Below are 23,713 nucleotides of genomic sequence, written 5' to 3'. Positions count from 1 at the left end.
AATTTATGGGGTCAGTCTAGAATTAAATTGTGTCAGCCAACTATTGTGGAGTAGGTCAACTGAGACACTGGCCCAGAGAGCTGCCCACTACATTTAAATAAAGTAGTGCGCAGTTCAGTGTAAAAGCTGTACAGGTTGTTACAGGTACAAAACACAGAGAACAGAGGTGGGGATGGTGTAATTTGGTCCTTATCAAGACATTCAGTGGAGTTTACATTCTGTAATTACTTATATTTTACATAATGTAGGGCTAGTTTTATATTTCGAAGATAAAGTTAAACACATTTAGTGTGTATTGCATTATTTGGAGCTAGGAATCGTTGGGTAACTTTTTAAAGCATGCTGACTTCTGCAGGGATTAACTTTTGTAAATAGGACTTTCTTTTCTAAAGCATAAAGAATCTCCACTGGCCTTCATTGTAGCAGGTAGGACAAAGTTAAAATCCAGGCAGTTACATTGTGCAGTCCAAGCTTTTCTCATGTCCAAAATGATACTCATTAGAGTACCTTGTTGGTCTTGAATAAGGCTTCTAATGTAATTTAAACATAAGAAAAAAATTGCAGTGGATGAAAATTCTCTGACACTTAATTCCACATTGTTGACAATTCAAAACGTAATTTTTAGCGTGCAGGTTTTTCTCTCTCTTTGAGCATGTGGATGGTAAAAAAGTTTTTCTTCAACCTTGTTCTCATGTCCATTATCTTCACAAGGCATGCACTGCATCACTTGCATCATCAGAAATAAAACACAGACTGAGACTCAAAATCAATACTGTTATTGCAAAATGCACTTAAAGGTAAGGGCAGGAAGTGATCGGAAATATGAACTCTGAAGAAGCAAACATTATGATGTAAAACAACAAGCCCAGTGCAGTCGGTCCAGGCAAGGAAAGAACAATGGAATAAAAGACGTCTTGTTAGTGTATCTGCAGCTGTCAGATTACATTGCTGGTTTTTCCTCATTATGTAGGCTTAAACTCGACACAGGAGGGGTAGAGTGGCACAGTTAAATGCTAACTGGTCTGCCTATGTAGAACGTTTAACCGAGCACTTTACAATGCTGCTTCTCTTTCAGCTATTCACATGATCTCACACACCAAGAACAGCAGATGCCATGTAAGTGCTCACCTGACCCACACAGAGCAAAACGGAATTCAGGACACCCGAATACTCAAAAAACATCCGTATGTTCAACAAAGATGTAAATTTACTATATATTATTGAAGATGGAGATCAAATAAAAGTTAATACATTATGCAGAGGGAGTAGGACTTGCCTGCAATAACCTTTTAATTTAACATATTCTTTACTAATACCATTGTTAAAATTGTTTTCGTACCATTTTAAAAAAACGAATGCACCAGTGAAGCAGAGTTTTCAGTATGGTTGTAGCTGGTAAAATATAAATGCATCTTGTTCTTGTAATAATTGGGTACAGATACTATAAACAGGCAATTCATACTGAATATCTGAACTGAGGAAAGGTGACATACTGTACCTTTGTAGTGTAGTATTATGAAGTCGGGGAGCATAATGTTTTGAATTCCTCATGTGAGGAAGAGCAGTTATGCCTTACATTTCATTGGGTACTGAAGCGTTCCGTTCAGGATGTTCACCAATAGAATAATTCAGTTTTATGCTCAAAGTTACATATCATCTGATACCAGCAGCACCAGCAGGTCACCTGACAGTCCAACATCTGCCTGTCTGCCTCTCAACACTTACAACTTTTATATCTGGTATTTCTGGAATGTGCTATTCATCTGTTGTCTTTTTCAACATCACATATTGTATCTTGTAACAGTTTTAGCAGCAACAAAATCATTGTGTTTGGCATTCCTCATTAGTGCACAAAGGGTTCTTTATCTTTCATGGTGGATTCTCACATGGTTGAAATACCAGGATGGGGAATACATTTGCAACTACAATGCTGAATAAATTCAAACATCATCACACAGGAGATGGGTTAGACAGAGATTTGACCTAAAGGTCCACCTCCTCCTCCCAACAAACACCTCCTCTGTGTTTGCCATATGGCTGCTGGTGAGTTTCATGTTCACTACAGGCTCATCAACTATTCTGACTGCAGTTGTGGATCATTTGTTTGCCACTGGCCCGTTTCCCCTAGCAACATGCCTTGAAATTCACCACCATGGAGACTATTCAAAGGAGGCCGAGTGAACAAAGATCAGAGGCGACAAGTCAGTCAAATAAAGTCATATTGTTACCTGTCCACCTCAGCAACAAAGAATTCTCTCATACAATAGGGTTTAACAGCAAGAGATGGCTATTTACTAGCAGCACTTTGCATTTTATACGGCTATTAAGTGCTGCAGTCACAGAGATAGGAACGGCTTGAACTGTAGTCACATTGAATGTTTATCTGGGTTTGTTTTTCATGGACAGGATATGTGGAATGTTAACTCTGCCATTGATTGTCCGTTGCACTGAGGCTGACCCCATAAGTCACAGGAAGAAGCGCTTTGAGTGTGTGTTTGTGTCAGTGAGCTTCCTTTAAGAACTGAGTAAAGACAGAAAATATATTACAATCAATGTTGACGTTTTGTTGCCTTCAAAATAAAAGTCTGAAATGAAACAATAGGAAAAGACGAACCTGCTGATGTCTGCAGAGCTTACTTCACTTTGACAACTGTTTTGTTTTTTTTTTGTTTTTTTTGTCCTTTCAGCTTATCCCGGATGGCCTTCTGGACGCAAACCTCCACAATTTCTACCAGGTTTGGACCGGCAGTGTGAATCAGCCAATTATCTGTGACTAATGCTCACATAAGAAATATCCATTAACTGTGTCAAATCTTTTTTCACTCTTCTGGCAGTCTTTGCCAAATAAATAAGACAGAATAAAAATAAAATCTTAAGACATGGCTGCAAATTTGTATATAATGTGTTACAGGATTAAATAATAAGATTTTATAGTTGACAGGACACAGAATCATATATATAAAACAAGTTCAAGTGATGTAAAATAATACATATACATATGGTAGAGATTTAAATGCTGAGAAAAAAAATATTGTTAAAAAACCCGCAGATGAAACCATGTTACCAATATCAACCCATAATCAACAATCAGCCTTAATGTTTAAATGTTGTCTTTTAAAATAGTAAAAAAAAAAAAAAAAGGTTCTAACATCTGACTTTTAATGCGGAAGTTAAAGACCGGAAACTCCTTGTGGACTTGCAGTGAACTTTGCAGAAGAAGAAGTTTAGATGGAGCCGAGTCAGAGCGATGGGACTCGTTCAACGTTCGCTGTGTCCGAGCGTGTCTGCGAGATATTTCCATAGTTTATATTTGGAGGCAGTTCAGCGGACACTCGAAACCAGTTGTTTTCCCCAGGACAGCGTGGGTAAGTACGCCAGTCTCTTGAAATGTTTGTTCGTGGTAATGCACGGCCGTGTTGTTTTCTAAGGGAGTTAAAGACTTAAAGGCTCAGTAAGTTGCTGGGTCTGGACGCAGCGTAACTGAACCGAAGTTTAAGCGTGACAATATACAACAACAAAAGGTACCAACGGGATTTTGCAGGGTTCTGGTGGTGCTGGCGAACGTGTTGTCTTGTTTGGAATTCCTAACACATTACTGCATTACTCTAGTTATTTAGTCCAGGCATACCTGCAGGTGAGGCCATCCTCTGACAGGTGGAGACAATCCACAGTTTTATATCACCTCAACCAGAGGCGTGATGAGTCCCAGATAACTTAGAACACTGACTCCACCGCGGATCCCATGGCCAGTATAAAAATGCAGTTTTAACTTCTCTTAACGGATATATATTATGTTACAACAAACATAACATCCAGTGTCTAAAGCCGTGACACACTGGTCTGGCTCGTTAGGGAGCGAACGCGATTCCAAACTGTGGCGAAGAATCAGCTAATTTAACGTTTTCATTCTTGTGCACAAAGACACGTTGCAAATAAAACATGACACATTCTGGCGATAATCAGTACAACATTGTCCGTATTCCGGTTTGTACAACACATACCATGCAGGCTTGATTGCAGCAAAAAGTCGACTTTTATGGTTGGCACTGAACGTAACCGAACAGCTTATTTCGAAGAAGGCAGGGATGGGCTGTCATTAGCTCCTAACCAAATACTAAAATTGAGCATATTCTAAAGTGAAGTGTTGCATGGTCTCTCACACACCTCCTGCTTGTTATGTTGTACTGATAAGGAGCACTTTGTGCAGTAGATTAAGTCAGTATAATTTGGCAATAGGCTGTGCTAGAGCAAGTTATACAAATTAAATTGAATAATTCACTTTAATCACACACAGATTAAACAATCCAAATGTCTATTTGGCAGGCAGTCAGGTACTTATAGTGTTACAAAGTAAATAACCTTTGGTTAATTAGGAAGGCTGTGTTATTCCCCTTCACAAGTGCAGAAGAAAGCTAATTAGCTGCCATTCCCCTCTACCAAACCTTCAGCATGCAATGTCATTGACCACGGATTGTGACAACTAAACAGCTTGTGCTTGATCATTCTAATAACTAGAGAGTGGCATGGCTTTGGAGTTTTCACTTGCATTTTGGGCTTTTCCTCCGAATTGTAACTAAAAATGGTAACTCTTCACTGATTCAGTTACTCATGACAAAGGTTTCGAACCTTTGGCAGTGTTTTCCCATGACTAAGTACAACAAGATCTGCTTGGATATTCAGTAAAACAAAAAGATTTTCTTATGAGTATCACTATGATTGCATTTCCCTGTTTCCTCACGATGTTCTACAGTTGTCTGGCAAGAGTTATATCAACACCAGAATAAAATGTGGAAACGTTTTTTTAAGACTTTCCCATAATTGTTAATCTCATTTACAATAGTAACTTCTGTTTTGATTACATATGGGTTCCCTCACTACAAGTGAAAATAGTTATGTTTCCTTTTCAGTTGACTTATTTTCTGCTTGCAGTTGGATGGATATGTACCCATACAAAGTTCCTTCCAGTCAGCAAACTGCTGGCCTGCAAAGCCTGTCTCCAAGGACATGTCTTATCTTTACAAGAAAGCTTTTTTTTTTTTTTTTTTAAATGTGCAAAAGTGTTACTTTTGGAAAATGATCATTAAAGTCATTATCATTGCTAGAAAGAGAACTTGGTTCAACTTGGATTTAACATGTAATTGCAGAAAAAAAACAGTTGTAATTAATAATGCCTATACATCTGAACCTTGAAAATACTGAGCTGACATTAATGATACGGATTACACTCGTGTTTTTGCTGTGGAAAAGGCTTATCTGATGAATGGATGAAACCGCATACTTGTTTCTTTAACCTTAGCAGTAAAATCTTTAAAAATTATTTTCCCTTTCTGCATATAACCAGCAAAAAAAAAAAAGATTGATTTGATCCATTCTCTGTTTCTACTTTTTCATTGTATGTCAAGAGAGGGTTACAGACCAGTATTCTGCTTTGTTGGGAGTGTTCCTTTCAGGGTTTCAGAGTGAGACACTGCCAGAAGAGGTTAGTTATGTAACCCTTTTGGGTGTTACATCATTGTTGTGGAGGCCCCAGTCCAGAGAGCTGAGGTTGGGTCCAGTGGGTCCACTGCCTCCCACAGACCTCAGTGGACAAAGAAGGGGCGAGACTGCGAAGCTAGAGTATTTGAAGTAGATGCTCAGTGAGTTTCTGTTGTGGGATACATCTTTCAGTGATGATGACAAGAGGCTCCACCTGTAACATGGATGGAGCCTTTGTTCGAGTTCTGTGATCTCCTATCTTGGGTGGCCTAGGTTGCCATGACATCTAAAGAAAACAAGCAAAACAGGAGTGATTTATAAGTCTATAATCCTCAAAACAACCCCACCTCTCCTGTTCCAGTAAATCAATCTCCTAAAAACTTTAAAAAAGAAACAGTGTGGCCCAGAGTTAATTTGTGCTCATACACAGTAAAAAGTAGTAATTGGCACATCCAAATGATTTAGGAGTAAATGTATTTTCATTTTTCTAATCTAAAACTAGAAGAAATAAAAATGGCACAGAAAAAACACAAATATATAAAACCTACTACACTAAACAGTTGGTTGTTACAGCATGCTTTTAATGCCTTTATTTTATTTTTATTTTTTTTGCATCCACACCTATATTATGTTTCAGTGCACACTATCATATAATTTTAAATAAAAAGAGAGGGCCAGAAAGAGGAATACAGTCAGGCTCTTTTTTTTCACCTCCACACAGCTGGATCGCTTTTTTGGGTCAGTTCCAAAAAAATGGTTGGGGAAGGCAGTTTCTGATATCTGATCATCTAACAGGCAGTTTTTACTGAGCTTAAATCCATTACTGAAAAACTGAAATGGTCTGGGGCCTGGAGACTGGGCCTTGGAGACCCCTGTAAAAAGTGTCTGAACACCATTGTATGTAATCAGATTGGTGTTAAGCAGTCCAATGTTGATGTGATTAGCACTGCCACCTCATCGCTAGAAGGTCCCTGGTTCAAATCCCTGTGTGGATTTTGCATGTTCACCCCATGCTTGTGTGGGTTTCCTCTGGGTACTACAGTTTAGTCCTACAGTCCAAAAACATGTATTTTAACTGGTGGCTCTAAATTGCCCCTAATTGTGAATATGAGTGTGAATGGTTGTCTGTCTATGTGTGTCTCTCTGTGCTGGCCTTGAGATAGACTGGTGACCTGTCCAGAGTATATCTCGCTTTTCGCCCAATGAGAGCTCGAATAGGCTACAGCCACCTGCAACCCTGAACAGGATAGGCGGTTAGGATACTGGATGCATAGAAAATCAGCTTTCTTTCAAATATAGACAATAGACATTTTCAAATGACTGCAAACTTTTGCAAAGTCAAATGAGTCAAATAACAGTGAATGACTCATTGTTTTTAGTTGGGTCCCTTTGAGTCTTTGTGCCTTTTATTTTATGTAGGAGGGGTGGCCAGCCTTTTTACCGTATGGATCCAAAGGCCTAAAGATTTTCCATGGCTCCCAGAGACTTTATTGGGACTTTCTCAAAACGTTCTCCACAGTTCTATGTACAAACATTGTCAGTCCATAAACAGACCACCAGTTTGGGCCCTGAACGCCCGCAAAGTATTTAGTCTCACCCACCCACTGTTAAGTTACTTATATGGCTCAGTTTAGCTGGGAATATTTTTCCTCTGTTTTACATGGCTGGATTATAACCAAACTGGCTAATCCAAACACCTTGGACTTTGGGTTAGAGGGACCTTAAAGGGACAAGATTATAACAAATCATTTCATACATACCTGATTAGGAGGAACTACATAAAGGTTGCCTATAAGAAACAGTTTTTGGAATTGTAAATCATCTAGAATTATTTTCATAGAGCCCAAGGTTAAAGAATTTAACTTGGAATCATTCGTAATATGGCCTTTTTAATTAACCCATTAATAAATTATCTAAATGTTACTGATGATTTTACTGTAAATCCACAAACATTTCTGCTCTGAGATGGTGTGTCATCGTATTGTGCAAATCTTGGTATAAAGACTGGTTGGATTTTGGGATTTTTACTCCATATGTTAATAACTTTTATTAAACTTTGTTCAAGCAAACTGGAAGTAGTTTGCACACGGGTAACCCCATTTCTGCTTTAAGCTGTGCAACCCAGTGACTTGGTAACAATGGATTGCACTAGTGTTTTCAGTTCCTCTCTCAAAAAATAATGACTGTTTTATATAGTTGCAAGCATTAACATTCATAAAGCAGTACATTTACCGAGGTTGCTGTATTTCAACAGTGTCAGAATATTTCCATGCTTGATAAATGTAATTATGCCTAAATTAATGACTCACTGTAAAGGCTACCACCACTTTTATCACTTATATTTCTCCTGTACACAGATTGCAACATTAGTTACCTTACACATGTAAACAGAATCACTGTAAGAAGCTAGAGCTTGTGTAAAAGTATGTGAAGTTTACTAGCTTTAACTTACAGGCGAAGTTGGTTAGCTTTAAATTAGAGCCAACAAAAGACTGAAAATGAAAACGGGTTAAAATTCTGCCATAACAGCCATTTATATAACATCGTAGCTAACGTTATACACAATTTATGTTAATCTTTCTTACCTGTGGTGGGTAGGAAACATAATCGGGGTCCAGATGAGAAGCGTCAGTGGCAGCTTCCACACTTGCACTGGAGGTGATCATTTCCTCCACAGCTAAATGTTTAATTTCCCTTTCATAGTCATTCTCCACTTTCTGCAAATCTGTTTATGAGCCGAGTGCTGCCTGCTTTATTATAATGATCCGGAGTGAAGTGCTAACTACAAATGTGCTACCTCCTTTGGACCTTTAAAAAATTGTAGTTTGGCTTGCCTTATCAGTTGAACCCTTTTAAGTTTTGGATCTTGTTAAAATGAATGAAACGACACAAACATTTAGGCATACTACAAAAGCTCAAGTTTTAACATTCTGCAATTGTTCCTATGTAATGACTTAAAATGGAAGTTAAGCAGTCTGTTCTCGACTGCTTCTGGTCAAAAAGTGTGGAAGTGTGAAAAAAGTCTATTTCTTTCATGTATCGTGTAAGGGAAACTCTGTCCTAGCTTACTAGATTTTCAGTTCCAAACACACTGGTAAATTAATGATTTGTTTTCATGACCAGGTGGTGTTCAGGAGCCCAGACAGTGAAGGAAAAAAGCGGAACTCTTTTGTCCCTTCTTGTAAGTACATCAGCTGAGTCCATTTGTTCTTTGTGTCCCAAAGCTTAACGTGTGTGCGTTTCTGTCTATCTTTTGTATTTATAAACTTACTTCATGATTTGACTAGTTGTTTTTTTTTTAAGTACTTTTGGACTGTCTTTATATTACTTCTTGTTTTAATGGGTTTGTTAGTATCACTTCTGCAAAGTTTTATATTCTGTTTTCATTTTTGTTTTTTTTAGTAGGGGTAGAATTTATTAAAAAGAAATGCTTAAATGATAAAATGACTTAAAATAATTTTTGTTTACAAAATGTGAGTAGAAATTCATTATCATTATTTACTGCTTGAGCTTTACAGGTTATACATTTACAACAAAACAAGCTGCTCAAAACTGTGATTGAACTCTAATATGCAGCTTATACTTAAGTGTAGTTTTTAAGCAAATGTACCTGTGAGTTTACAGGTAAGGCCAGTCCTGCTGGAAGATCATGATTTGTTATGTTTCAACAGCCTGAAGGAACTGTCCTACAAGTTTCTTATGTACCCATACAAAGAGTGTCTTTTTTTTATTTTTTTTTTTATGTAGCTATTGGCTAATATGGCTAAACTGAATGACTGTAGGTATTAATGTGGACCCTTAAAGTGCATAACAGAATCCTAATATTAACAATCCAACATTTTTTTCTTTATTTTGTTTTTGCAGTGTTAAAAATATTAGCTCAACAGCTGTTGTGTTGACACAATAGGTAGTATGATGCCAAGAATACACACAGACTTGAGTGACCTATTTGTGTCAGTGAGCTAGTGGTTGACTGCACTCAGTGTTTTAGCAAAGACTTAAATGGACTTTGGTCCACGCAAACATGTTTGTTCCTACTTAACTAACTCTAATATTCTCACACCCACTACTCACATTTTTCATGAGAGTTTCATAGTTTTGTTTTTAGCTGAGTTTCTATAGGTCAAGTAGCTGTAAAAAATGACAATATTGGCATAAAAGAAAGAAGAGATCGATTAGAGGCTCTATACACCCATGATAAACTAACATGTATGATTTAACTCTTTTAGCCTGATTAAACCTCTTCTCAGGACCCGGTGTTTGATTTACATATCCCTGACTCCTTTTGTTGCACTTGCTAAAGGGTCAAATGAGCTCTTTTATAATTATTTTTTGTAAAGTAACCTCTTGTACATACCAGTAGGTTTATACTAATACTATACTAGTTATGAGGTCATGATTGAATTTAAGTACAATCTCCACTGCTTGTTGGCTCTGTTTTTGGTCTGTACCACCTCTTGAGGGAAGTAAATACTCCCCCCGTAATCTCCAGATGGTCACTAATGGTGTCTGTCAAGTAAAGCAGTGCCTTTTTAAAGCTATGAAAAAAGCCACATGCTATGGCTGTAAACAGCTCTGTAAGAACAATGAGATTAAACCAAAACAGTAAAGTTGCGGTCCAGACAGCTTTACCTTTTTAGACAGCCAAAACTCACTATTAAAGCTCTAAAGTTGAGGGGAGCTGCAGATTCAGCTGATAATTTACTGTAGGTTCAGCACTATAAAACGCCTGTTTTAAGTCCCTTGTGCATTGCAAAATAAGTTGCCCATCACAGTTTACTAAATGAATTCTTTGCCTATAGAAAGGTTTATACAGTATGTTCATATGAGTTGCCTTAAGTTATTACTATGTGGTAGTGGCAATAAGGTGTATGGGCAGCACTGAGTGCTCTATATCGGTTTTATTAAAAATGCAACATATTATCTAACCATAAAACACAAGCAGGTAGAGTTATTACTTTGAAGTGCACTAAGGTATCCATTTTTGAATATGTGTCCTTAATTTATATATATTTACATAAATGTAAGAAAAAAATTAAGTTATATACGAATTAATTTTATTTGCCAGCCCACATCTGAAACCAAACTGTTCAATCTCTATGAGCTAGTAAATATTATCCTAGATAATTAAATTATTTGCAATGCTACAAAAATAAAACATGATATTGTCCTTTAAAACCAAGCTCTATACACATTTGACCAGATTAACATCTGATGTATCTTATGAATTCCTGCTGTTTGGCTCATCTAGGCTCTATACATGGTGACACACCTACAACATACATACATATATATATATATATATATATATATATATATATTGCTACCAAATCCACCCACATTGTTCCAATTTATCCATCAGTCTAACACTGGGGTGTGTTTTACTACTCCCTCCCTTGTATGTGTTTGACATTATAGCTGGCTTTTGATGAAGCTTGAATGATATATAAACGACTCCTTATCACTGTGGGCAACTGTTGCGCAGAAAGGTAGAGCGGTTGTCCACCAGTCTCGTTGGTGGTTCAATCCCCAGCTCCTCTGGTCACATCTCAAAGTGTCCTTGAGCAAGACACTGAACCCCAACTTACTTTCTCCTGGTGAGTGTTGGTCAGCTGCATAGCAGCTCCACCATTTACCATTTATGAAACAGAGTACTCACAATGACAGCAGATTTGTACAAAAAAATCTTACAGATCAGATGTGCCAGTTGCTTTAGTCCAAATATTTGCGGTTCATTTTATCAGTCATGTATGATTGACATCCTGTTGCTATTAGTTAGTTGCTATTATTAGAAAGGAAAAACCCACCCATTTGTTTTTCCTTAATATTTAATTTCATCTTACAATAAAAATGTGTTTGCTGCTTCTGGGTTTTCGATGGGTCAAAGTGTGAGGTCCTGCTGGAATTTTACCAGGGGCTTCCAGTTAGCACATATCACAGAATTTGGTGACGAGTTGAACAGGAATCATAATGAATTGCCAAACTCTGACTAAGTTACTGTGTTTAGTTGACAGACGTATGTGAACACTCACCTACACCTGGTGCTGCTCATCATTGCCCTTGGTCTAATGCCAAACTGGAGCAGATTGCCTTTTATAGGAAAGTATTTGTACGGGGTGCCATTGACAGTCAGATATCGTGTCTGGGTGCACAATCACAGAGGAGCTTTTAATTAGCTTTTAAATAATAACTTATTCATAATTGACCTAATAAACCTAAATAATTCCTGCCACTGTTGATTAGGCTCTAGATGCTGATTAGGCTCCTGATTAGAAGGCCTATAAATATGACTATATAAATCCGTAGTACTAAAGAAAAATCTGTATTGTATGTAAATGAGTAGTTACTTAAAATGTGTACTTGCTACTTGTTCTCCCTTAACTTATGCCTACCACATTCGCTCACTCTTTGTTGACTTAGACAACTTAGATTATGCATATTTTCAGAAAATTAAACACTTGTCTGAAATGTTCTTAACAGTTGGATTCTTCACAATTTGTCAGCTGGTACGTGGTGGTCAGTATTGGACATGTAAGTATAAGATATCCACCGGTGACTAACTCTTCCAGTGTGGGTCTCCTGTTGTATGGCTTGCTTCAGCTACATTTAATTCATTGTTTGGCCCAGAAACGCTTCTCTCACCACTCCTATTTCGAGCAGAAGGCTGCTTTTTTCAGACAAAAAGGTCCAGTAAACCCAGTGTACCTGTACATTACCTACCCAGCATCAAACAGCTCAGGACTTACTTGAAACTAAACTGTAACTAAAAGGAAAGTAATCCAACACAGCTGCTGACAATGTTACAGTTTATATTCATTTATTTGTGCTAATTGTGTAAATTTGAACGTGTATACTAACGTGCATATGTAGCTTTGGTGATACTTTGAAGGTTGAATCACAGAACATCTTTATTGACAGGTAATGTAAAAATTCTGGGTTGATTGAGGCTTAATTTTAACCCCCCGCCCCCCTTTAATGTAGTTAGTATGACTCAAAATGAAATTATTTGGCCACAGAGCACTGGTGTAAAGTTTGTTATGCCACAGGAGGAAACTCTTGTGATTACACTTGCAATCTATGGAATTTGGAATTTTGTTAAGAAAAACACATTGACTAACAAGTTCAGTTGGAAAGAGTAATGTCAGGTCAGAAATATAAAATGCAGGTAGGTGGTTCACATTTTTTTTGTTTTGTTTTGGCGTGCCACTTGTTATTTAGCTGTTTCTTAACCATTCAATTCAACTTTATTTATATAGCGCCAATTCACAACAAAGTCATCTCAAGGCACTTTACAGAATAAAGTCAAGACTCTAAAGATGTATAGAGAGAAACCAACAAATCCCTCTTGAGCAAGCCCTAGGCAACAGTGGAGAGGAAAAACTCCCTTTAACGGAAGAAAGCTACAGCAGAACCAGGCTAAGGGTGGGCAGCCATCTGCCTTAACCGGTTGGGGTGAGAGGAAAGTGGAGAGAGAAAAGAAAAGTGCAACAAAACATCAGGCAGGTTGTATGACCAGAAGCTGTGTACTCCAAAGCTGGGGACACCTGCAGAAAGGGACGGAGAGAGGGAGACAGAAAAGGAGAAAGGAAGTGATATTGCAAAGGCCCCATATCTCCACGAAAGCTGGAATCATGTTTGTGTCTGTTACACTCATTAGTCTTCCACCATGTGGGGAAGCCATTCTCTCTGCCTCTGAGCTATTGCTTTTTCGGGTTTACTGCCCCTTTGTTTGTCACAAGCTCTATTTGTTGAAATTTGTCGAGAGTGACCACACTATCTAGTGTGGGTCACTCTCTCCAAACCCCATCATCCCCATTTGTTGTTGGTGCTCATTAAGACAAAGTCCCATTTCTGTTCATTGCTGGTTTCATGTCTGTTGGAACCATGTGTAAATATCATGGCTCAGATGCCAGGCGGTCTCTTTGTGGGAGGTGTCTGTTCTTGCCTCAATAGGCCAATGCTGAGGTCATTGCCATGCCCACCCTGCGGTTTTCTGGATCATGGTTACTTCCAGTCTGATTGTATGATCATGTGTCTGAAAGTCCTTTCCGTCTTACTCTTTCTCTATATTGTTTTTCTCTATGTCCTAGCTATAATGCCATTCAGTATGATACTGGAGATAATCTGTTCTACATAACAGCTTGAAAGCAGCGGAGCAATGACTAGGAGAGTTTAGTGTTAGTCTTCTTTTTCTAGTCAGTCATCTAAACTCTCAGTCCTGACTTTTTTTTTTTTCTATTTTGTTTTGCTTCAGCTGTATGAATGCTCTCATTGCTGGGCAAACATACCTATTAATGCACTTTAAAAGCCTATTTTCCTGCCGGATCCTGGGTGGAGGCTTGCTGCTGTTAAAAAGACAGGCAGGTCATGGTGGAGTAAGATAATGGAGTTGAAATGGGATGGGATAGAGGGAGCAGAGAAGCAGGAACTGTTTTCTGTGAGTGCTGTCAAGATAAGGTTCTCGCTATATGAAAGGAGCTTCAGTTTTCAGAAAACAAAAACATCTTTTATGCTTATCTTTTTCCCTCTTGATTCTTCCCTCCCCATTTCTTTTGTTTTTCTATCACCTACAAACCTCTGTATTTTCCCTCTTTCGTTATCTGCTCTTGCCCTATTTGTGGCTATAGAATGACACATTGAAAACTTGTACTAAGAGGTCTTGGTTGGTCTTGTGATCTTATGTTGTGGTCTGATGTAGACAGCTTCAAAAGTGCAAAGAGGTGTTTGTAGAGCATTAACTACAAGAATATGCTTTGATCCAAGCCACACAGCCCATCTGGATGCTTACTATGCAGTTTAGGAGAGCACAGCTTGATTGAATCATGTTTGTTGGTGTACTAATGCAATTGAGAGAGTTAAAAATGAACTCTTAACTGCTTTAGGTCTCAATTACTGATTCTAGTTTTAAAAAACAAGCACGACTACATAATAGTTTTTAATATACAAATCTGAAGTTGTGGGAGAATACATTCATATTCTATGAATTATTAGTGTGCTAAAAGCATTTGTTTACAAATTAATTTGGTCTACATGAATGAGGCTGAAGGGTTGGTATGACAGCATTGTCTCAGTCTACCTTCACATCACCACAGGCTATGGTAATAGCACCGACAAAAGCTAGTGGATTAATATAATATGTTTCTGTTCTTTTGTTGTTGCTTTCTTTGGTTGTCATTAGTCAACAGAGCTTTATTGTGTCTTTTGAATTAGTGCTGGTGGATCAGGCTTAGTGCACTGTGCACTGCCCAACAGACTCATTCTGGTCTTCTCTGCAGTCTCGAGCGGTCTGTGCCTGACTGTGTGGGTGTTAGAGCTGTGCATATTAAAAAAGGTCCCTACTGTTTTTTTTTTTTGTTTTTTTTGATCTGCTTTTCTGACCCTCATAAAAGCAAGACAGTAAAGGAGGGAAGAGTGTGTGTAATAGTTTTACTGACTTTCAGGACATTACTTTGGTCTTTCTGCAGCTGTTTATGGTAAAACAGGAGGCATGCTCTCTTGCCCTCAGTTTTTATGTGTTGTGCTGACTGTTCAGTGTGGTCAGGGCAAGTTACCGATCAGCATTTAGCTCTCGCTTAAAGAGGGGGTAAATTGAAATCACATTTGCCCCAACACTTCTCTGCTGACTTTGGAAGAACTGATGTTTCTTCTTTTCTAATTAACTTTGGAGGGGCTGAACCCCCTTGAGCCTTAGAATCTCAGTCAAAAGACAAAGCTCTGCCGAAAATCCCCAGAGCTTGGCCTCTTGCCCAGAGCTGCTTTCACAACCTGCTGGGAAAAAAGGATAAATCAATTTTCAGGTTTATCTTTTTACACAGCTATAAATAAGTTGATAGTTTGAAGAATGAGGTGGTGTAAGTCTACCACAGCAGACCAGATGTTAGTGAGGTCTGGGCAAACATTGTGGCTGTATCTGGTTATCAACAGTAGATGGTGCTATATGCCACGAAGCTCACAATTAAAGTGCATCCCAGTGTTGGTCCCTATTCATAGTGAGCACCTTTATTTTCTCCAGTGATTGTGTTGCCCATATTATTATAGTGTCCTTCACTAAAACTATTTAATGCACAATCTCTGCTTCATGCTTTCTGCCCACATCTACTCTTTCATGTGACTTCCAATGTCACTGTCTTCTCCTTTGCCAAGTCTGCCCTTGTTCAGTGGCCAGCAGAAATAAATCCCTGTCCTTATCTTGGGCTATTGTGTATGTGAGATTCTCTTGCTTTCAAACAATCTGCCCAGTGTTGTCCTTCACTGTGTTTTTGAACCTCAGTGTTCAATTAACACGATGAATGTGAGGTTTGTTTGACTGGTTGTTAGGTTTAAGGTCTTTGTTTATTTGGCTAGGTGGATTGCTGTGTCATTTTGTACACGCATTGTGTGCAAAGGGGATTAATTTCCAAGACTGTTATAATCCCTGGGCTTTTTTCATAGCATCACAAACATGTCAGTTTTCACTTATCTTGTAAAACTTCTCGTCATTGCAAAATCCTCTCAAAATATTTACTGTGGCTTCTTAGGCAATGAATGGTACTGGTTATTGCCCTTGGCTGTTCTTCCTTTGCCGTCATGAAGCTGACATTTCAGGCTCTGATTGAAATGCGAAGATGGATTGAAGACCTATTCCTTTAAGGATGAATTTCTGTCATTTGGTGACTCTTTATACCTGCAAAACTAATGACATTTCCGACTTTAAAAAGTGTTGACTCACTGGGGGTCAACAGCAGTGAGAGCCAATCTGGATTATCTCGATTCTAACAGTGCCGGGACCAGAATCCTTTTAAACTGAAGATACAGCACCAATGTCATTTAGACATGGAATTTGAGTGTTGCTGTACTCATAATGGAACAGCTTCCACAAGTATGATACAGCAGGGATTTTTAATCAAGCTGTGCAACAGTAAATCAACTAAAAAACACAGTATATATAGCGTACAGTAATGTGCAGAAGGTAATAAAAATGTCTGATCATAATGGGTCTTAATATTTATATAAAGATTTAAGCGGCAAAGTTGCAGGCAGGTGCTGGTAATCAGTAACTCTTGATTAATTGATCATCGGCAGTTCTTCAGACGTCTATAAAAGCAGACATATTGGCAGTTTGGTGGTTGGAGCATTCAGGTTTGTGTTAACACAATGCCAAGAGTGAAAGGCAATCAATGGTCTTAGAGGAGCAATGTTGCTGCACATCCATCTCGGAAGGATTATAAAACAATTTCCAAACAACTTCTTTTATGTAGAACTTTACATTCTACATTGACAAAATGAAGGCATTAAACACAGTTGCCAATCTTCCCAGAAGTGAACATCCTAGCACATGCACCCCACTATCAGTTTGTGCAATGCTTAGACACACACACACACACACACACACACACACACACACACACACACACACACACACACACACACACACACACACACACACACACACACACACACACACACACACACACACACACACACACACCCAGAGCTATATCTCAGACCGTACAGCCCTCAATGAACAATACACTTAAATTAACGGTTTCTTTGGAAGGTCTGCCACGACTGAAGTTCACAAAACTTATGGAACATTGACTTACAGACAGATGAGACCAAAGTGGGATTTTTGGCTTTAATGCACAGTGCCCTGTTTGTAGTCATTGAGTTGATCGTGAACTTTTTTCCATACCAGAGTATTCTACAGGTAAAAGTGAGGCCACCTGTCTGACAGCCAAAGCTTGGTTCACTCTGGTCACAGAACTGTCTGTGATGTGAGGCCCACCTGTGAAAAAAGTTATGTTGTTCTGAGGTAATATTTGCTATTTTTGTTTTTATACAAAAAAAAAAACAATGAATTATTATTAAGGTTATATACTCTTGCATGTCTATGTATATCAGAGGACATATGTCTATTCATCGCATAGCATGTAAATTATGTACGCAACACAACACCCCTACAGAATTATGGTGCTGTCTGAGCTCAGCGTCAAACTGGTTAGGTCTCCATACGTGTGAACGCCCCATGTTACCAAGCAGTATCTTTTGATATTTACTACTACTATCTTATCCCACAAGGTGTAAGTCATCTGTGCATCCTCATATGTGCCTTTTACTTGTACTGTAACTTTAGTTCTGCTTTGACATGCCTAATGGATTGATGGAGCAGTTTATTGTTGTGTACAGTTGGTCTTAGATTGCCAATATCTTTATTTCTGTAATTCGTATACAGCTTCTTTGTGTATAGGCAGTTTGTATATATTGAAGAGTTAATTGGTGTAACAGGTGATTTGATCCCAGAGACTAGCAGGGGTCTATTTTGGGGAGATTGAATGCTATCAAAACTTTAATGCCAAGGTCCTTAAATGGTTTTCACCCACTGGGCTTAATTTAAGACACTGAGAAGCCTGTTACTTTTAATGCTACATGTAAAGGCACCATGTTTTGCCATACAGTATATTGTCATGAGGAAGAGTACAGTATATAGCTTGTGAGCCAAAGACGACAACCATAGTAATGTAATGAAGGTTGGCTTGGGCTTGGAGAGAGAACAAAAGTTAGGTTCTCTCTGCCTTTTTTTTTTTTTTTTTTTTTTTTTTTGGATTCTTCTCACGCTTACAAATATTTATTTTAACAGTGGATAGATCTTTCAAACATTGTTACTGTTAAATGTGTGGTTAAAGCTTGGAGAAAAAGACAGAAGTACCTTTGTACAAATGTACCTTTCTTTTGTTGTAAAACACAGACAATAAACACAGTCATTTTTTAATAATACTTGTACCTGAACAGTGTTCAAGAACACAAAAATAACAATGACTTGATGGATGTAATTTCATCACTGGATTACTTTTTAATTCACATTCAACACTACTATTTAACCTACCATCTTCCACTGTGAGTTGGTTTGACCTTAAGACCACCATTTGCCACTTTTGTCATTTGATTGATCTGGCCTAGCGCTGATGTAATGGGAAAGCACCGTTCTAAATTTATCTCCCACCCAGCCCTTGGGTTTATGGCTGCTGTGGATCTAGCCACAACACATGTTTAGCCAATGGTGGGTTGTAGATAGAAAGGAGGTGGGGGGTGCAGTCCTGTGGAACTGTCAGTCTATCTTTATGTCCCAGTAGTGCTGTCCCACAAACCTCCAGAGCTGACCTTCTAGAAGTCTGTAGAACAAGTAGACCGGAAAAAGAATTAGGAGAGCTTTTGAACTACCTTTTTTACTGTGTCCACCTGAAGCATTCCTAAATGGCTCTACCAGAAGACAACCTACATTAAAAAGGTATGTGGCTTATATGTTTAGATAGGTGTTTTTAGAGGTGAAATAAGGTATACACTTATAGTTATAGTCTTATAGTTATAGTCTTGTGTTTAAACACTTAAAAGTCTTGCAAACACAAAAATAATTTCAGGAAAGTGGTGTAAAATTAGATTGTTGGTTGGATTTTGCATCTTGACCAGGTCAAAGCAGCTCACTGAAAAATTACAGCAAACTCAACAACTTTAGATTTATGATAAATGTTAAGTGAGAAATTGAATGATCTGAGAGCTTCAGCTCTTCAGCCTGCTGAGACTCCATGTGCGATTCATTCATTGTTGAGTGACTGGTTGGGGAGAGCACAGTTGTTCGTTGTGCTACACTTTCTCTCTTGGGACACAGACAGAAATAGAGCGCTGCCAAACAGGGCAAAACACACACAGAACATTTTGTGTTTTACACAAGCCTTGTAATTAGCCTGTAATCATTACTCAGTTATTTTATATGGTTTAGCACATTGGAATATTTGGTCTAATATGTGAGAATACATGCTCTGTCCTGCAGCCATGTTTTGTTTTTTTAAATTATATTGTTTGTCTAGAATAATTGAAGGTTTATGCACCCCATGCTGTATGCAACATGTAGTTTTGATCCCCTGAGCGATGTCTTTTTCTTTTTTTTCAATGTTTATTTTTTTATACCCTCTACTCTAAATATACACGAGCCCTAGTTCACAGTTACTTAATTGGCTGAGGTCTGATCTGATTTCCGGTGTGGGAGGAGGTGAAGCAGGCGGGGATGTTGTGACTGTCTTCTGTTACACATTGTCAGTGGTTGGCTGTAATCTTGGCTGTGTCACTGTCACTTTTCTCAGCTGTTTGTCATGGTGGGAGACTGCAATAGGGGAATCACTGTAGCTTAATTGGCTGAGACCTAAAACAAGTAATCTCTTATTATAGCTGTAAGGAAGTAAACTTTGCTCATGTGTCATTCATTTAGTGTTGATGTATCGGATATCATCGGGATAGTTACATGTTTGGAAAGTTTGTCCACCTGTCAGGACAGAGTACCTGTCAGATTACCAGGAACTGCTCTATTAAATGACACATTAACCTTGAGGATTTTATGTATCTTCAGCCTTCGTGGAATTAAAAAACTTAGTCTGGTGTAAGTAGTTGATTGAGTAAAATTATAACAGCGCTGTTGGAATCATTATAAACAAGTGTTAAAGAGTTAGGCTCTTTAGATGTCTTTACTGTAACTGGATCATCATATGTGTGCCAAGGACCAGATGGCACCCAAAAGGAGGCTTAGTCCTTGTGGTTTTATGTGGTGAATATCTACTACTCCATGATGTGAATGTTCCCTCTATTTTAAACCCGTCAGTTGAATTTAAAATCTAATAAATTGTGATTTATGATGAACTACAAATGGCACTGGGGACTCCGCCCTTGGCACTGACCTCAGGCTTGACACAAGCCGCTGTGGCTGAGATTTATTAAAGATTAGACGAGATGGCATTGGAAGCTTCTGTACTCTTCTGGTTTGTTTGACAACACAGTCTCAAGCTGGCTTTTTCATATTTGAAGCCTGCTCATTATAACTTTTTAATGTATTGTATATTTAATGTATTTTGCAGACAAAGAGTCAACTTCATTACTAGTTGATGATGCAAATAGGAGTTGTAGAAAGGAAAATAACATTGATCTCGTATTGAGTTAGACTACAAGTTAGTTCTATACATTTAAGTATGAAAAGTAAAATTATATCATCAAAATACTATACCTCACTAACATAAGATTGTAGGTGCTTAGTTTACATATTTTTAAATACAATAGAAAAGAGAATAAGACAGGATAGGATTGCTAGGATTGCCCTAAACTCTTACTGGACTGGAAGCTACAGATTTTATTTCATTTCATGAAAGTTTACTTCTAGTCTTTATAGTTAAATTAAAATTCATCAAACATATTAATGCATCTTTGAACAATTTACAGTGCTGTAATATATGATGTTTGATATTTTCTCAGGTGAGACTGACATTCTATACAGTATATGTGTTGGTTCAAGAGACATTTGGTAAATTAACATGTACCCCATCCACCTAATTAATAGTACTGAGTAAAGGGAAAGGTGAACAATTAAAGCTTATTTTACCAACTGCCTGTTCAACCAATTTCTCACACATTTTAAAAGAGACACAAGCTTTCCAAGAGTCTCACTTTATCCACTTCAGTTTTTCCATTTCCAAGATGACAGTTCTTGGGAAGGTGTCCGTGGCAGCTCACGGTGGAAACAAATTCCCTGGCAAGATGGATTGATTAGGAATTCTGGTGCTGTAGCTCTCTCTCCTGACCAGATGTACGGTGTGTATCACACTGAAGCAGGCACAGATGTGTTTATTTAACAGCTGAGGGTTCTGTATGCGTCTGTGCAGACTTGGGTCTAGATCTTTTCCCAGGACTTCTTTAAACTGGGATAGTGTAGACTTGTTTCAGCAATTTAGGTGCATCACATGCCTTAAGGCTGCTATTATCACTGAGAAACAGATGGCGCTACATTAGGTTATATACCAATTAATCATCATTTCCCTTATCATTATATAAACAGTGCATGAGGACAAGGAAGCAAATTGCATGATACTGTAGGACAAAAACTTATTTATATTTATTTTATCATATTTGTATTTATTTTTTATTCCCTTTGACAATTGGACAAAAGTTGACACTATATGATTATCTTTCCACAGCAACTTTGAAGTTTAACAGCAGAAAGAAATTTTAAATTTAAAATGTCAGCTTTTGGCTTCAGCACCACTGAATCAAGTGGAATCAAGTTCTTCCTACAGCAGTTGTCCTTATCATTTAAGATCTAAACAGGTCTCAGTCAATGAAAATGGAAAGGAAAAAAATTTAATTTTTAAACAAAATGATCATGTGGAACTGAGGAGCAGTTGATTCTCAGGGCCAGAATAAAGGTCCATGACATGCTGACAGGCAGACATTGCTCAACCTCTTTGAGCACTCCAGTTGGAGTTTACTGACCTCTTATCTGTTTTATTTTAGGAAAACCAGGCTGAGCTGAGTATGTATGTTTCTTTGTTAATGAACTTTACGATTGCCAGAAAGGGTCAGTGTTGCCTTGGTGTAATCCATTTGCAATGTGACTAAAAAGGTTCAGAGATATGACAGTTAAGGCACGAAGCCAGTACAGTGTTCTAGGAATGAATCCTAAAACCTAGAAACCAGTTAGCATTTTTGTACTTCTCTGTTCTCCGATTTTTTTTTTATTTTTTTTTTATTGTTTTTTGTTAAATGCCTGAAAATGGGTATTCTACAAAAAAACTTTAAGAAAAAGGTTTTTATAAAAGAGGTAAACGTGCTAAATCAAATTACAAATTGTAATTATAGTGGTGTCGCTAAAGTCATACGACTGCAGTGCAGTTTATTTACAGCCTAACAATAGCTTTTTACTTCCGGCAATTTTATTTAAGTGACACTGTATTAAGATTGAAGGAAGGGATTGAGGTACAACACAAGTATGGGGCATCACAGCCTCATGTGGCCTGGCTGAAAAAACTTTTATTCATGTTGAAAACCCCCGCCTGCACATATAAACCTCAGTCACCTAGGTTGGCCCCTCAGTTTGAAAGCCACCCATATATTCACACTTTGCCATGCAGCTTTCAAACCTAGGGACAAGATCCCCAATAGCCACTCCAGTGCATTGAAGACTGAGCAGAGAGAACAGAATTACCCACCAAAGAAACTATCACCTCCAGACAGTAGAACCAGTCAAAAGTGTGCAGAGAAGACCATCTAGCTGCTGCACAAATATCACCCACAGATACCCCTTTAAACCACGCCCATGAGGTTGCCGCCGCCTTAGTTGAATTTGCTGCTATAAGCCAGGGATGTTGCCTCAACAACCCAGTGGGAAAGTCCCTCGTTAGACAGCGCTCTACCCTTATCATGGTTGGCAAAGTAGACAAACAACTGGTCACATGAACGCACACTCAATGGAACAGCTTATGCATATCCACCTGTTCCTCAGATGAAAAGGAGGGGAGCTCAAAGACCATAAAGCTATTAGCTGTGGAGATGACTTTTGGCACATAAGCTCCAGAAACTGAACGCTGCAGCACACTGCCTGTTCATATAGGACACCACTATCCTGTTGTGGGATCTGATCATAATGTGATGGCCTGTCAAAATGACACGAAAAGGTTTCAGGGCCAAAAACACTGCCAGCAACTCCAGCTGGTGGATGTGAAGCCTGTGTAGCTGCAGTCACCAGACAACCATCACTGCTGAACCACCGCATAGAGCACCGCAGCCACTCAGAGAAGCATCAGTTGACATCCATCCATGACCATCTTGCAAGAAAATACCCTGCCTATTGGAGAACCCTGGTGTAACAGCCTGGGTTCTCCCCATTGTGGAAGAGCTGTCATGCAGGATGGGGTTACCGCCAGGCTCCTGTGGAGGTTTTAAGATGCACACAGACTGACTACACACCCAGCATTTAAACAATCACATCTTTAACAGCCCTAAAGGCACAACAGCGATTACAGACTCCATCATGCCCAGCTGTTGAAGACTGAAAGTTATTGTCATATGAACAGACATTTCCTTTGTCAAAAACAACATGTCGCCCAAGATCTGTTTCCCTGCACAATGAAATTGTTACTTTGCTCTCCACAATGAATGCCATCTGTATAAAAATAAGGTTAATTAATGGTAACAAAAAAAGTAAAGTAAAATAAAATAGAAAAAAAATAAGAGCAATAAAGGCAATAAAAAGTGAGGTAGTGCAGTTCTGATAAAAAATGGATGTGCAAAAATATAAAGCAATATAAACAGTTATGTCCATGTAAACAGTTATGTCCATGATTGCAAACTCCTGTCAGCTGTTAGGAGTCTGATGGCAGAGGGGAAGAAAGAGTTCTTCAGCCTGGAAGTACTGCATTTCACATTTCTGTACCTCCGTCCTGAGGGT

The 23,713-nt window shown here is 38.4% G+C and overlaps 1 protein-coding gene and 1 long non-coding RNA gene across 16 annotated transcripts in view; one reads left to right on the top strand and one right to left on the bottom strand.

Moving 5' to 3' along the window:
* The first annotated feature begins 3,203 nt into the window (after positions 1-3,203).
* Positions 3,204-23,713, top strand: part of svila (supervillin a) — a 73,908-nt gene continuing 53,398 nt past the window's right edge. For 8 of the 15 annotated variants that reach the window (XM_067485915.1, XM_067485914.1, XM_067485918.1 and 5 more), the window contains exon 1: positions 3,204-3,365. In XM_067485915.1, coding sequence (XP_067342016.1) covers positions 3,248-3,365 — 118 coding nt within the window. In that variant the 5' untranslated portion in view covers positions 3,204-3,247. Of the gene's footprint in view, positions 3,366-8,598; positions 8,657-23,713 lie in introns of all 15 variants that reach the window. The other 7 variants (XM_067485924.1, XM_067485912.1, XM_067485908.1 and 4 more) reach the window with 4 other exon arrangements.
* LOC137104556 (uncharacterized) lies at positions 5,010-8,362 on the bottom strand. Its single transcript, XR_010911712.1, has 2 exons — positions 8,061-8,362; positions 5,010-5,761 (listed from the first exon to the last, which is right to left on the bottom strand). It is a non-coding gene; the product is annotated as an uncharacterized lncRNA (long non-coding RNA).

The sequence above is a fragment of the Channa argus genome, chromosome 19 (assembly GCF_033026475.1).
Source record: "Channa argus isolate prfri chromosome 19, Channa argus male v1.0, whole genome shotgun sequence".
Lineage (NCBI taxonomy): Eukaryota > Metazoa > Chordata > Actinopteri > Anabantiformes > Channidae > Channa > Channa argus.
The sequence above is the reverse complement of the archived record's forward strand: the minus strand, read 5'-3'. Positions and strand labels throughout refer to the sequence as shown.